Source organism: Hippopotamus amphibius, chromosome 2 (genome assembly GCF_030028045.1).
Source record: "Hippopotamus amphibius kiboko isolate mHipAmp2 chromosome 2, mHipAmp2.hap2, whole genome shotgun sequence".
Classification (NCBI taxonomy): domain Eukaryota; kingdom Metazoa; phylum Chordata; class Mammalia; order Artiodactyla; family Hippopotamidae; genus Hippopotamus; species Hippopotamus amphibius.
Genome location: NC_080187.1, coordinates 192,215,250 through 192,231,988, shown reverse-complemented (window position 1 = coordinate 192,231,988; position 16,739 = coordinate 192,215,250). Strand labels below are relative to the sequence as shown.

General features: G+C 34.7%; 1 protein-coding gene across 1 annotated transcript in view; it reads left to right on the top strand.

The window, feature by feature from the left end:
- The window catches only part of FAM227B (family with sequence similarity 227 member B), a 170,638-nt gene that overhangs the window by 12,405 nt on the left and 141,494 nt on the right, over nucleotides 1-16,739 (top strand). The window contains exons 6-8 of the mRNA XM_057722719.1: nucleotides 739-837; nucleotides 5,586-5,687; nucleotides 9,134-9,260. Of these exons, the coding sequence (XP_057578702.1) occupies nucleotides 739-837; nucleotides 5,586-5,687; nucleotides 9,134-9,260 (328 nt within the window). The remainder of the gene's footprint in view (nucleotides 1-738; nucleotides 838-5,585; nucleotides 5,688-9,133; nucleotides 9,261-16,739) is intronic.

Below are 16,739 nucleotides of genomic sequence, written 5' to 3'. Positions count from 1 at the left end.
AGTTGTTTTACAATGTTGTGTTAGTTTCTGGTGTACAGCAAAGTGATTCAGTTATACATATATATGTATATATATTTTTTTAAGGTTCTTTTCCATTATAGGTTATTACTTCCCTATGCTATACAGGAGGACCTTGTTGTTTATTTTATATATAGTAGTGTGTATCTGTTAATCCCAAACTCATAATTTATCCCTTCCCCCTACTTTCCCCTTTGGTAACCATAAGTTTGTTTTCTATATCTGTGACCAGCTGAATTTTTAAATTTTATTTATTTTAATTATATATAGATTTTAAAATTAATACTTGATTCAGTTACTGAGCAACTTTCAATTATGGTTGAAACAAAATTACAATCATATAGTTTACAAAATCTAATTACAATCTAGTATTTATGATGAAAATTTAGTGTTCAAACTGAGATGTGCTATAAGTATAAAATATACACTGTATTTCAGACCTAGTAACCAAAAGAATGTAAAATATTTCATTAACAATTTAATAATATATTAAAATAATATATTTTAAATATATTTGGTTAAATAAAATATGTCACTAAAATTTCACCTTTTACCTTTTTAATTTTTTAAATGTTGGTTAGAAAATATATATATGGCTCACATTAAATTTCTATTAAGCAGTGGTAGTTTATAACTATTAAATACATACTCTTTATAAAGCCCATTTACATTAACATGTCTTATATATTAATTTGATCTCCATGTGTCTTTTTTCCATAGGGAAAAATTTTTAAAACCTGGAAGACTCATTTTCTCTCAGAAGCCTCTATTGCTCTTTTGCATGATTCCTTTTGGTGGTGGTTTCTCCATAAATTTAAGGTATAATGATATTTTTTAAACTTTTTCTAAAAGTTGATTTGCAGCATAATTAATTTTTCAGTAGAGCTAGCACCGGTACAAAACATGTTTTTCTGATCCTGTCACAGAGCTTGGTTTTTTAGTATTCCTTACATATTAGAAATCCTATTTGAAATCTAGAGTTCTTTCAGAGAAGTTAAAACCTTAATATGGATTTCAAAGATCCAGAGTCTTTATTAATTAGAAAAAGATTAGTGAAATCAAACACTGTAGTGAGTAATAAAGTTGCAACTTTACTCAATACTGTGATGTGCTGATGAATACAAAACAAAATCCACTGCAAATCAGTGACATTGAAGGTTTCACTTAGGAAACACTGTGCAATACCAGATGGAGAGTTGGTCCTCACCTGATTCAGAAAAATAAAAATTCTGCTTAGGATTAAAAAGAGAAAGACGTGGGTATCTGGGAAGCAATAAGAGAATGGAAATAAGCAGTACATGAGTCTTACATTAGAGATTACAGAGCCTGGAAAAAGTGGCAAATACTAGTGGCTGCCCTGTGACCTCTGGATCTAGAAGAATGGAAAGTAGAATAATGCAGGGGATCATAGTCTAAGCATTAAGAAGGTGTGCTACCCCATCAGGGAAGTCTAATAATAGGCTCAATTCTTCACCTCCTCAGCTCAAATTACCCAAAGAAAACGGCGTATGGATTCTTTCACACTATGAAGGAATGGGTGTTACTAATTTTACATACAAAGTATTTAGATAGAGCTTTGTTAGAATAATTAATGTAGTTCTAGGTAAAATTATCTGTCCTATATTTCTGTTATCGCTAGGAGTTGAATGAGGGACAGGAAGTGGTGTATCAGTTCTACAAAGGTGATTACATAGGGAAATTTGTGAAATCAGAGTTTCATTACATTAAATTTCTTTCTCTAGATCTGGATCCCAAATTCGTGTTTTTCCATGATAACAGATAGGAAAGATTGCTTAAATCTGTTAGGATTATACACAGTAAATTTTTGAAGGAAACATTATCTAGCAATGTTTCTAGCAACTGTTTTGTCAAGCCATATAGTATTATTTAGAACAAATAGATTTGACACAAAAATATTAATGAGCCACTATATGTATAGAATTATCCTTGGAATAACAAGGAATTAGAAATCTTTTTATCTTTAAGCAAACTCTTCCCTAGAAACTACTGGCTTCCTGAAATTAAAACGTAGTAATTAAGTAATAATTTCAAAATATTATAATTTAGTAACATTTCCAGTATCAGTTAAGATTTCTAATATCTTTGAGGAAAAATACATGATTCAGCTAGATGAGTGTTCTGCTAGTGTTCTGGGGAACTGAAGGGGTATCCAAGTCATACTGAGGCAACATTTCCATGATTTAACCAGAACAGCTCCTCTTTCATCTATTCTGTTCATTACATTTCACCTGTGATTTTATCCCTAAAAGGATTCTTTGTTAAATATATATGTACTGAAGCCAGTGAAGTAGATAAATAGCATGACCTCTCAGGTTCCTAAATCCACCACATAAGTGTGGTAGGTGCCCATACACTTTTACCAGCATTGTGTGAGAATATTTGTTTTGTTAGGTAAGCTCCTATTTCAAGCTGTACTACATTTCCAGGTGAGTACAAAACACATAAATTCTATTTTTGAAACTACTTTATGAATAATAAATAGTACTGACTTTAACTGGAATAAAACCCTGAGCCAGTTGTCCAATTTAATTACCAACAGCATAATATGAAAAAATATATAATCATACCCTAGAACATAGCATGGTTCAGTATACTGGCTCTAAATTATTTCAGTAATTGTTAGATGACTAACATAAAACCAAATTTCCTTTATTACCTATGATTTAGTGGTAGCTTGATCTAGTAGAAAAAGTGCTGGGCTTGAATCCAGGAAACTAAAATTTTAAATCTGGTTTTCCCAGTAGTTAGTGTGAGACTTTGGGTTAGTCAAAAAATCGCTCTGAGCTTCAATTATCTCATCTCTAAAGCAAAATAAAACAAAACAAATAAAAAACAGGTAAAAATAACATATACTTTCTTTTTTCCTAGAGTTGTTGCATGTACTAAAAGTGACATGAATAAGATCCCTAGTAAACTGTGAAATACTATAAAACGTAATATGGGATTCAATATAATAGAATTAAGATCTGACTTTCAAAAACAAGTTTATCCACTTAGTAAATGATGTGACTTTGAACAGTTACTTACCTTTCTAAGTCTTTCATAAAATTTTTAGAAATTACCTTCTTTATCTGTTTATTGGGAGTTAAATTAGAAAATGCATGTAAAGTTATTTGTTTACATGGAAGTAGGGATATAGTAAGCATTCAATGGATACATCTATCATTATTATTATTTATTATTATTATACTGATAGTGAGAATACAGTGTTCCAAAAATTATTGGCCAATGTCTAGGTTAATGATAAAACTTCCTTGATGGTGTTTAACTAGAAGAATTCCAGTAATGATATTCCCTTAATGTTTTCAAAATTGTCCTTGGGACTTTGGCTCCCCCAAAAATTCAGGAGGCTGGAAAGTGCATCACTTCCACTCATAAAATAACAAAGACAAGCCATATATAAGCCACAAAATCACAACTTTTTTTCTACTCATACGGAGTAGATTTCAAAGCAAAGAATGTTACTAGTGAAAAAGAGAGTAATTGTAAAATAATAATCAATTCATCAATATGACATAGCAATCATAAATATTTATACACTTAATTAAATGCTTTGAAACACATTTAATAAAAATTTGAATACTTAAAGGAGAAATAAATCTGTAAGTATAGTTACATATTTCAACACCTCATTCTCAATAATTGGTAGAATGTGCAGAAAACCAGTTAATGATATAGGATGATGTCAATGACTTGAACAACACTGTTAACCAACTTTATGGATCTAATGGATATTAATTAAACATTCCTCCTAACAGCAGCAGAATATGCATTTTTCTCACGTACACATTAAACCTTTACCAACTATATTCTGGGATAGGAAAACATCCTAATAAAATTAAAAGAATTCAAGTCATACAAAGTATGTTTTTAGACCAAAATGGAATTATATTATAAATGAATAACAGAAAGCTATCTGGAAAATCTTCAAATATTTGGTAACTAAATAACACACTTCTCAGGAACTGTGGGTGAAACCAGAAATCAATAGGGAAATTGAAAAGTATTTTGAACTCAATGAAAATGAAAATACAGATTAAAATTTGTGGGCTGCACCTCAAGCAGTATTTGGAAATTTAAAGCATTAAGATGCCTATATTTGGAATAAGGAAAGTTCTCAAAAACCATGACCTTCAGCTTCTACTGTAGGAAACTAGAAAAAGAAAAAGAAAAACCAAAATATGCAGAAGAAAGGAGATAATAAAGATCAGAGAGGAAACCAATAAAAGGAAAAACTGAAAAACAGAAGGAATTAGAGAAAATGAATTTAAAAGCTGGATCTTCAAGAATTCTAAAAACAAGGTAATGCAGGAGGAATTTGAAGCCTGTATTTCACTGAGAGTATCCATAGCAAAAACAGAACCCAAATACAGCTTAACACTTTACTTAATTGACTCAAACCCCTAAAGGCTAACAAAAGAAGAGACATGCCCTTACCCAAGCATAAATACTTAATACCTCAGGTTTTGCTGTTCCATTGAAGATATCCAGCTCTCAAACAGAAATTGCAAGACCCATAGAGAAGGAATGGAATTGCTGCATTGCTGGCTATGAAAATTTTCACCTTCACAAGGTAGCGCCAAGTTGTTTCCAAACTGGATGTACAAATTATTCTCACATTGTTAATGTGCAAGAGTTCCTGAACAGCCAATAACTCAAAGAAGAAATCACAAGGGAAATTAGAAAATAACTTGAGACAAATAAAAGTGAAAACACAACATACCAAAACTCAGGTGATAAAGCAAAAGCAGTGCTAAAAGATAAATTTATAGTTTTAAACAAATCAAAAAACAAAATGTCAACAACCAAACACTACATATTGAGGAACTAGAAAAAGAACAACAAATTGAACCCTGAGCTAACAGAAGAAAGGAATTAATAAAGATTAGCGTGTAAATAAATAAGAGAATTGAAAGACAATAGAGAAAATCAATAAAACCAAAAGTTAGTTCTTTGAGATCAACAAAATTGACAAACTTCTAGCTAGACTAAGAAAAAAAGAGGGGACTTCCCTGGTGGTCCAGTGGTTAAGGCTCCACACTTCCAGTTCAGGGGACATGAGTTCAATCCCTGGTCAGGGAACTTAGATCCCCCCCATGCTGTGCAGCGCAGCTGAAAAAAAAAAAAAAAAAAGGACTCAAATTACCAAAAATTACTACTATTCAAGAACCCTCATTAATTCATCAAATGTTGGTATGCTTTCTGTGTGCCAGGCACTGTGCTTAGGGCTTGAAATACAAAGTCAAACAAAACATGATCCTTGTCCCTACTGAATTTTAAAATACTTAGTTTAAGATATGTGTATATTATCTACATTTGGCAGACAAGAAAACTAGGACAAAACTTGCCCAGGATAGTGCAGCTAATGAGGAAGGGAGCCAGCATTCAAATTCAGGTCTGCATGATGCCAAAAAGCCATGCTCGTTCCACTATAGTGACTGAGCTGCCCTTTAAGAATAGATAGAATTACTGACATTCTGTAAATAAATTCTAATTTTAAATTGTAATATTAATGATTTTAATTCTGTACCTGTTTTATTTTTTAGCCTGACAGAGAAAGTCAAGATTCCTTGTTTGATAGAATTTCAGAAAGCTATGTGTCACTTTTCATGAGCATACCTCTAAGTCGAAAGGATGCATTCTTTCAGGTAAACATAGAAATTAACTGATTATGCCAATTATTTTTATCACAATTGAAATATTAAAATATTTTATTTAAGCACATATAAGAACATATTTTGTTACTTTGAAAGCAAAATTGCTGAGTAAATAATGATAATATATAAAATGTTATGCCCCCCACTCCAGAATATTGTATTCTACGGACTAAAAGCTTTACAAAATCTCCTCAGTGTGGTATATGTGTTTGTTTGCATATTAATAATGTGAAAACTATTGACTTATTCTACATATATTCTTGATCTTTTATCTACAAAATTATCATTTTTCCTTTACTTTATAAAATATCTTTTGATCTAAGAGGACTTAACCTCTTGTCTTATGCCTAACTACTAACACCTGTTATAGTAAAGAACAGTGAACAAATTTATGAATCAAATGTTTGTTTTACTATGTCTGTTATAAAGTAATTTGGTTAAAATAATTTATGTTCTTAAGTAAAGTGAAATGAAGATGTGTAGGAATTTCATTGAGTATTTTAAAATGTAAACATCTGGCATTTCAAAGCAGAAGCCACATTCAAATACTTTGCTGTCCTAACATCTGTAAATCAGAAATATGTAAGTATTTTCGAGTCAGTAAATGTTTTCATGGGTAAAACCTAAAATAAAAATAAATGCCCTTCTTGATGAAAACATAAACAAACCTAAATTGCCAAATATTTATTCTCAATCTTGATCTATCTCAAAAACACATACATACAGTATCATAGAAGGAAGCCAGTAGTGGACTGGGAATAAGGAGATTTCACTTCACATCTGAAATCTGCTACCAATTACCCAGATGATCTTGGCAAGACATTCAGTCTCAGTTCCACAGCTGGTTATCCATCAGATGAAGAGGTTGATCCATGATACATAAATTATTTTGTAGAACACTGATGTTCTGAAAGATAGACTAGGATTTTTCTCTGTTAATATTATTAAAATAATAATAATATTATTATTTAAAATAATATTATTTTTCTTATTTGAAGGAAAAAATTAGTTAATGGTTAGGATTTTTGGTTATTAAATTGTCTAGAGATGACAAAACCAGCTGTTTCTCCTGTCCATAAGCTTTCACCTAGTCTTATCCTTTTGTGGTGTGTCTAGCCTGTCTACGTGGGTTGATAAAATCAAGCATGCTTTACCACAGGGCTCTTAAGAAAAAATGAAAGGCCTACTTAATGTGAACAAAGGAGGCAAGTAGCACCATTGCATAACCCTCATTCTGTAATTTTTAGTCTTACATTTATGGTCCAAATGTTCTCCCTTGGGATGGATATGCCTTTTGTTAGATGTTGTATTTATAATCCTCAAATCATGACTTGATTTTTTTCTAAGTCCCTATTTTCAGTGGCTTTTTCCAAGGAGAAATCACAAGTTGTTTAACCAAGATTCAAAGCCTCACTTGAGAACAAATAACATGTATATCTTAGTGATTTGACCCCTTGACCTGTGTTCAATCATCTTATAATGCTCCCTCTCCCTGTCTCTATGCTTGAGAACCAGGCCACCTCCCTACAGGTCTATTACCTCCACAGCTATATAAGCAGAAATGGAGCCTCTGTTACTTTTATCTTTTTTTTAAATTTATTTTATTTAGTTTATTTTTTGGCTGCTTTGGGTCTTCGTTGCTGTGCACAGGCTTTCTCTAATTGCAGCGAGTGGGGGCTACTCTTCATTGTGATGCATGGGCTTCCCAGTATGGTGGCTTCTCTTGTTGCAGAGCATGGGCTCTAGGCGTGTGGGCTTCAGTAGTTGTGGCACGTGGGCTCAGTAGTTGTGGCTCACAGGCTCTAGAGCGCAGGCTCAGTAATTGTGGTGCACGAGCTTAGTTGCTCCGTGGCATGTGGGATCTTCCTGGACCCGGGCTTGAACCCATATCCCCTGCATTGGCAGGCGGATTCTTAACCACTGCGCCATGAGGGAAGCCCCATATTTTTAACTCTTTCAAATAAGAGGGAGTTTTGTTACTATTGGCTCGTCTGATTTATCTTACCAAAGAAAGAGAAAACAATATTTAAGAATCAAAAAATTACCTTCAGATCTCACTATTCAGTGCAAATTAACTGAATCTGAACATATTTAGTATGGCTTTTGCTTCACTTTCTTCCAATGTTATACAATGATATTCCTTCAGAAATTTTCCCAACACTATTTGACACTTGATCTCTTTTTCCCCTAATTTCCTGAAGGTGAGATAATGACAGAAAACTTTTAAAAGTTCCTCTTACCTTGTTCAACTTTTTAATTTTAATTATTAGTGTGATTTTATATACCACAATTATAATATGTGATTGTTTCTGGTAGTAAAAATGTTCATGGTTCATTCAATAAAATTAAATATATCAGTATATTGAAGCATTCTTCTCTCTCCTCTTTTCCCTGACCCCAAAAAACTTATGGAGTTCTTCAAAGAATACCATCCCTTACCACACATTTGAGCACTACTGGATTAGGTAACTGTATTAGTTTCCTATTGCTAATTATAGGTCATTATAATGCAAAATTATCATGAAGTTAGTGGCTTAAAACAAGAGAAATTCCTCGTTTTACAGTTATATAGGTCAGAAGTCCAAAATGAGTCTTATGGCACTAAAATCAAGGTAACAACAGACCTAGTTTCTTTAAGAGGCCCCAGGGGAGAAGCCATTCCTTGCCTCTTCCAGTTTCTGGTGTTTGCCAGCCCTCCAAAATAGTAAACAAAATATTATAGATCTTTAATATAAAAATCTGGTATCTTCATGTATTTAGTCACTCCCTGAGAGATACTTAGTGGTCGAGCAACTTTAAGTCTAATAGAATACTGGTAGTACCATATATTTGTTGATATTTGATGATGATTTTACAATTGTGGTTATAATATATTAACTCACCTAAACAGGCTTCAATTATTTAAAAACATGCTCTTTATTCTCACCACACACAGAAAGTGATAATTTTGTGACATGATAGAGGTGTTTGCTAATGCTATGGTGGTAATCATATTGCAGTATTGAATATATCAACATGTTGTACACCTTAAACTTATACAGTATTACTTCAAATATATTTCAATTAAAAATATATATATATGCTTTTTATTATAATGACCTGAAAGATGGTATTCTTTTTCTGAAAGAGGATATCAATAGCAAGGTTAAATGAAATAAATGTAGAATCACTAAATTGTTACCTTAATTGTTAACTTCATCTTTTATCCAAATTAAATTTTTTCCCAAAATGCTAACAAATAGCCAAATTGACTGACTTTATTTTCAACTCTTCTTTGTTCATAGTCCTCAGTTAGAAGTACAAAGAAGTAATAAAAGGCCAAAAGCAAGCTATGAGAAAAAAGGGACACATATTTCACAAACTTAGTAACTTCTTTAGTAGCTGAAATATGTTATATGAAATATGGAATTATTTTAATAAGACTCTGCTTTTGGTAGGTGTATCCTGATTGTTTGGCACAAGCTATCTATGCAACATTCCAGGAAGCATTTCCAGAATCCAGTAATCTCTTTAATGATGAATTTAAAGAAGATCTAGGGAATAACATTTTTCTTTGGTTGTCAGGTATGAATGTCATTTAACTATTGATCATTATTTTGGTACCTAAAACTTTTGAATTGCAGTGTTTCGTTTATTCCAGTCAAAAAATTTGTTCTTTGACTTATAAAACATAGCATATTGATGTCTATGTTTCAAAATAATAATGCTTATTTTCTTCTGAAAATTCTGTTATACTAAAATTCATCATTTATTAACTTTAGAAGCCGCATAATTTTATAGGCAATGGAATTATTGTAGAAACCCAGATCGCCACAGAAAGAAAGCCATACCTTGTATATTGTATATTTGTAAGAGAAATATTTTAAACTGCTTTTGGAACGCTGCTGGCATTTTTATAGCAAATAATTCCTTGTAGAACATACAATTGTTAATCAAGGAAAACTTATTTTTTGAATCATGGTGTATGTGTATGTAGGTAGGAGTGATAGGACTCAAAGTCTAAAGGGGAGTAAGATTCTATCCTAGTGTACTTAGCTAGAGATTTAGGCACTTGGGTTTAAAACTAAGGTATTGTTTCATATTCCTGGAAAGACCTCCCCAACATTTTTTCCTAAGACTACTATACCATTATGGACTATCAGAAGCTATTGACTGTTTTCAAGTACTAGTCCTTCTTGTAAATCTTTCTGTTCACATTTTGACTAATTTTTTTTTAAGTGTTTTGTGTCGATTCTTAGTAACCTAACCATTTCTTTAAGAAAGTGTTTCATATTTTAAGGAGGGAGTGCTTGGGAAGTAAATACTAGGAAACTACCCTGAGAACCACCCCACTCCATCAATACACACAGGACAGGAGTCTCCTAACTATAGGGGACAATCCAACTAATTCAGATATAAGAAACAAAAAGAGAATGAGTACAGCATTCATACAAAAATACTATGGGAAAAAATGTGAAGAACAGAACAACTTTCCTGCAGACCTGTTGTAGACTGAATTGTGTCCCCCCAAAATTCATATTCATTTCTGTATGTAAATTTTATAAATCACTCTCTTACTTAATCCTTTTATTCGAGTTAGTTTTATCATTGATTGGGGTTTTCCATGCATATATCATATCATCTGCAAATATAGTTTTAAATACATCTGTTACAACTCTTATGCTTTTTACTAGTTTCTTTATGTAATTAAAGAAGAATGTATGTAACATATTGCGATGAGCAATAGCAATGAGTTAGGAGATTTATAAGGAAAGATTTTAAAGCCCTCTGGTAAATCCAGTGGGAGTGTCTACTTTAGGCTCTTCCTATGGGTCTTCAAAGCATTCCACATGCAAACTGCCTGAAGTAAAAGCAAGAACACTAATATAAATACCTTATCTTATTCAAATATCAGAATGGGTGGTTTTAACTGAAGTAAACAAAAACTTTCCTTGTTCAGGAAGTTTTTTAAGACTATGACTGGTAGAATTAATCTGAAAATTGAAATTTTGGTAATTTCTATTATTCTATTTTCCAGCTCACTAATTCTTTCTTCTGTCCCATCCATTCTGCTATTAAGCCCATTCACTGATTTTTTTAAAATTTTGGTTATTGTGCATTTCAGTTATAAAATTTCCATTTGGTTCTTTTTTTATATCTTCTGTTTCTTCACTGAGAATTTGTTCTTTTGTTTGTTTCAAGTGTGTTCATTACTGTTTAAGCATTTTTATGATAACTGCTTGACAAATCCTTGTCAGGTGATTCTGACATCTGTGTCATCTAGATGCTGGCAATTGTCTTCATTCATTCAAGTTGAATTTCCTAGTTTTTATATGACAATTAAAACCTGGACATTTGGGGTATTATACGACTCTGCATCTTATCTAAATTTTGTGTTTTAACAGGCCTCCTCTGACACTGCTCTAGTCAGGGGAGAAGGGCACTGCCAGGTGAGGAATGAAAGTCCAGGTTCCCCACTTGGTCTCTTTTCCCATTGCAGCGGGAGGAGCGTTGTTACGGCTCTCCAGCAGGCCTCTACTGAGACCACCCTTGCTTTGAGGGGCAGGGATTCCTTGTTATTGTTCCCCAAGTGTCTTCCACTGATACTATAAAGGTGAGCATAGTCTTGTTATATCTGGGCAGTGGTCAAAGTCTCCACTAAGCCTCCTCTGACACCACTTTCCATAAGGAGGGGAAAGTGCACCTCATTCCAGTCCTGTGTGAATAAAAGTCTAGGCTCTCTACTCTGTGTCCTCTGATGCCACCCTGATGAGGATGGAAATTGAGGCTGTCAACCACCCTTTTCTGGCAGTGGTGGGTTTAGAACAGCAAGTTTTCCTGTTGTGTTTGGCTGGAGTAAGCAGTTATTGTCTAAAAGGTTTCCTGGTCCTTTGGCTAGAGAGAGGAGGATTTTCCTGAGACTTGTTGTGTCTTTGCCTGTTACCATTTCTGGATTCTGGTCTCTCTAGCACCCAGTTTGAAATATGAGTCAAAAAGAAAACCCAAGAAATTCACTGTTATAGTACCTTGGATCCTGAGGTTCCTAGTTAGTGTGCCTTCTTATCTCCACCTTTTAGAGTCTTCTAATATTTGTTTATAAACACAGCCACTGAAGCTGGCGTTATTTCATATTGGGTTACCTGAGAATACCTTATGAGAAGGTAATATTAATCTGAGACCCAAAGGAAGTGAGAGAAGGAACTATGTCAATGTCTGGAATGAAAGCTTTTTAGGTAAAAGGAACATCATATGAAAAGGCCATGATGCAGGTAGAAGATTAGCATATTTGCAACACAGCAAGGAAGCCACTGTAGCTGGGGTAGAATGAGAAAGGAATTGAAAAGTAGAAAGATGAGTTCAGAGACATGGCTGTAGTTTAGGACATATCGTAATTTATAGGCAATTATAAGGGCTCTTTCATTATGAGTGAAATGGAAAAGCACTGGGTGATTTTGAGCAAATAATACTTATAACCTAAAATATGTTTATAAAGGATCACACTAGCTTTGGAGAGAACAAGAGACCGTAGGGAGACAAGGGTGGAGTTAGGAATGCAGTTGGAGATATTGCAATAATAGAAGTGAGACACTGTGGTTGGGTAGAACAGGTTGGTTAAAGAATGAAGAGCTGGCAAGTTATATTAGATAAGTCTGCTGGCAGAGTCCATTGGATTTACTGATATATAGAAGCTGAGAGTGGAACAAATGAGTCAGGGATGATGCCAAGAATTTTAGCTTGAGCAACTAGACAAGTACTGAAATGGTGAAGACTGTAAGAGAAGGTTGTGGTGGTAGGATTTTATGGAATCAACAGTTAAGTTTGAGATATAATATTCATCAGCATTTGCATTTTGTATAACAAAATCTCAAATTTTTAGTGATTATTTAAAAATATAACAAGGAGATGACTCTGCCCTAAATGGTGTCTACACTATAGAAGAATTACAAGAAAGAAATAGTAAACACTAAAAGCATTTGAAAGCAAAGGAAGAAATACAGTGATAATTAAGGTAATCTTCACAGCCTGACTCGAGAATATAGGTAGACAATGAAGGAATAGCAAAACTACACTACATGAATGGATGCTGGACTCAGAATTGGGCAAGAAGCTAGACATGACAAGTGGCCACCATTTGTGCCTTTAGAAAGAGGGTTAAATCCACAGTAACGTCAACAGCAAGCTGAGCAAGAGAAATTCACATTTTACAAAAAAAAAAAAAAACAAATCCCATTTAAGCCTCAAAAATCCTTATAATAATATGCTATTATTTCCATTTTACAAATGGGAAAACCGAGGTTAAAAGAATTAATTTGTTCACAGTTACTACTAAGTAACAGAACCAGGATTTCAACTTAAGCCTATCAGACTCCAGTGTATGAACTCTTCTGAATAATGGATTATTGCCCCCTGAGTATTGAATAAAATGAAAACACCAGTATTTGGCTTATGAAAAACTGTTGCAGAGAAGGAAAAGGGACATGTTTTCTGAAGACTTAGAAGAAGGAAGCCCTCCCTAATCCTCCCAGTGTTGCCCAGCATCTTGGGCTTTATTATTCATATGCTAAAACACATACTTGTTTAATACCCTAGGACACAAAAAGTGGAATGATGTCAGTTCTATTATAAAGCTATCTACATGGGCAGAAAACTAGTCTATCATTAGTAAATTTCACTGCTCACTTCTAGTCTGAATATGTCTGTTTGCGAATGCATATCCTTCCAACGTAGGCTAGTCATCCCTGTTGAACACTTGTTTCAGTACTTCTCTGTGGGCTACTTCACATTAGGAGAAAACATTTGTGTAGCAAAAGGATCATCTATTGTTTCCTCTCCTATTAACTTCACATCAGGCAGAAAAAATGGTTTAAAGTGGAGGGTAGGTGTGGCTAAAATGGGAAACTCGAGGAATCCTTGTGATGGAACCGTTCCATATCCTGATTGTATCCATGTCTATATCCTGGTAGTGAGATCGTATTATAGTTTTACAACGTGTTACCATTGTGAAAAACTAAATAGAGGGTACAGGGGATCTCTCTGTATTATTTCTTGCAAGTGGCAAGTGCATGTAAATCTACGCTTATCTCAGAGTTAAAAAAAATTCAAACCTGCATTTTCTTTTTTTTATAAATTCATTTATTTATTGGCTGTGTTTGGTCTTCATTGCTGAGCCCGGGCTTTCTCTAGTTGTGGTGAGCGGGGTTTACTCTTCATTGTGGCACCCTGGCTTCTCATTCCAGTGGCTTCTCTTGTCTTGGAGTATGGGCTTTTACATGTGCGGGCTTCAGTAGTTGTGGCACATGGGCTCAGTAGTTGTGGCTCGCGGGCTCTGGTGAACAGGCTTAGTAGTTGTGGCACATGGGTTTAGTTGCTCTGTGGCATGTGGAATCTTCCCCGCCCAAGGATCGACCAGAGTCCCCTGCATTGGCAGGCGGATTCTTAACCACTGTACCACCAGGGAACCCCCAAACCTTCACTTTCTCAAGATAAAAGGCAGCCATGCTGGTGGGAGTGTACAACTGTTTTGGACAACTACCAATATCTACTAAAGCTGAACACATGCAAAGTTTGGACCTGCATATCTGTGACTCCCAGGTAACCTACAAAAATGTACATATTTCTGTACACCAAAAGCACAAAGTGTTCATAGAAGCACTATTTATATAATAAGCAAAACAAATTGTCCAAATGCCGATCAATAATATGAAATTTAGATAAATTGTGGAATATTCACATAATGAAATACTACCAGCAATGAGAATGAACACACTATAATTATATACAATAGTATGAACAAATCACACAAACAAGGTTGAGGGGGGCAGAAAGGCCAGACATAAGAGACTAGATGCTGTATGAGTCCACTGATATAAAGTTCAAAATCTGGCAAAACTAATCTATGGTGTTAGAAGTAAAGATAATGGTTATCCTTGGGAATGGGTCCTGGCTAGAAAGGAGGGCTTCTGGAGTGCTGAACATTTTGTTTCCGGGGGCTGGTAACATGGACACCATAGATTAAATTGGTGAAGATTCATTGAGCTGTACATGATTGTTCATTTTAATTTTTATGCATCGATAAAAATTTAAGTTGAAAACAAAGGCTGTAGTGGTAGCTACACTAGAGACTGATTTACTTAATCATGAATATGTTTGTATAGATTTCTCTCAATGCTTTTTCTCACATTGCATATCTATCAAAAGTCATATGTTTTCTGATTCTATGTTCATATATGACCTTTTCAACTTTTACTAAGATTTTATCTCTCAGTTGTGATTAATTATTTTGTATTGGCTAGAGCACTTGTTGAAAGAATTTTATGACATGTTTTTCTTATTTCTTTGTTGAGGAAATGTTTATATTATAGATCTAAAATACTTAATTCAATTTCTCCTCAATATATGAAAAATTGCTTTTTTTTCAGGATGAAGTATACACTTTATTAGGTTCTTTACATTATATTCAGTTTGATTACTTACATTGTCAGTTGGCTTTCATTTTTCGTTCATTTTTCACAAACAACATTTCTGTTACCAGAGTTCCTTATACACAATCCTTAGAGCACCAGAGACTGTATTAGTTTCCTGTTGCTGCTACAACAAACTACTGCTTAGTTTAAAACAACATAGATGTGTTTTCTTTTAGTTTTGGAATTCAGAAGTCCAAGATGAGTTTCACTAGGCTAAAATGAACATGTTGGCAGGACTATGTTCTTCTAGAGGTTCTAGGGAAGAATGTTTCTTCGCAGCTTTTCAGAAGCTGTTTCCATCCTTTGCCTCACAGCCCTCTTTCATTATCAAAGTCAGCAATGGATAGTCAGTCTTTCTCATATTGTATCACTCTGATATTGACTCCTCTACCTTCCTTTTCAATATTTAAGGACCCTTCTGATTACATTGGGCTCACCTGGACAAGCCTGCATACTCACCCTATTTTAAGGTTAGCCAGTTAGCAAACTCAATTCCATCTGCTCCCTTCATTCCCCTTCGCCATGTAACATAGCATGTTCACAATTTGGGAAGATTAGAATATGGAAGACTTTGGAGGCTAATTCTCTAGGCTAGAGACACATTAAGATTTTGTATGATTGGCTGGGTTTTGGCACAAGCTTTATGACTGAACCCCACAAGGCAGTGTTACAATGAGCGACATTAAAATTTGTGCCATAACTTCTGGCTTCTGCTTAGGATGTAGAAAACAAATATTACTTCCACCCTTCCACCGGAAAACACTAAACTGTCTGCAAATTCAAAACTTGCCTTAAAGCCATCAGAGATTGCAGGGCAGTCAACCCAAATTTTAAAGAAAGGTGCCTCCAAGGAGAGACCAGATGCACGCACTTGCTCACCTCAGGCAGATACAGCCAGATACCATAAAAGCCAGCAAGAAGAATTCAGCCAAAGAAAATTCTGAGGGGGCTGCACCACGCGGTTTGGGGATCTCAGTTCCTCCACCAGGGATCGAACCCTGGCCCCCTGCAGTGGAAGTGCAGAGTCCCAACCACTGGACTGCCAGGGAATTCCCTCAGCCAAAATTTTTAATGAATTGCTTAAAGCTGAGTATGGTCTAGTGTGAGAATATAGAGAACCCTTAGGAGCTACATAAACAAGGGGGAAGTTGCCCTCACTTGCAAGCTTCACTCCACACATCTTACAAGAAATATTGAGGGTGGTATAACAGTCTTGAGAAAGCCTGGGGGAATGTAATAGAAACCACTGCAAAAAAGGCATAAAGCCTTGCCTGGACCCTTCTTTTCTATCTCCTCTATGTTAAGAACAGCAACAACAATCTTTAAGCCACAGCAGGAGGAGGGGGCAAGGTTGGGGAGAAGAAGGGCAGCAAATCCAGTTCCCCTTAGGGAAGGGGTGGAGACACAATTCACCTGGGAAACAGAGAAAACTACCTCTACCCCAGAGGCCAGGAATACATACTGGGAAAAGAACAAATTTGCTACAGCTGGGGCAAGGCTGGATCACTGAGAGGGCCCTATCCCAAGACCCAGGAACAAAACCCAACACTGACACTGATTCAGAACAGAGAATACCTACCAGGTTAACAAACATCAACTG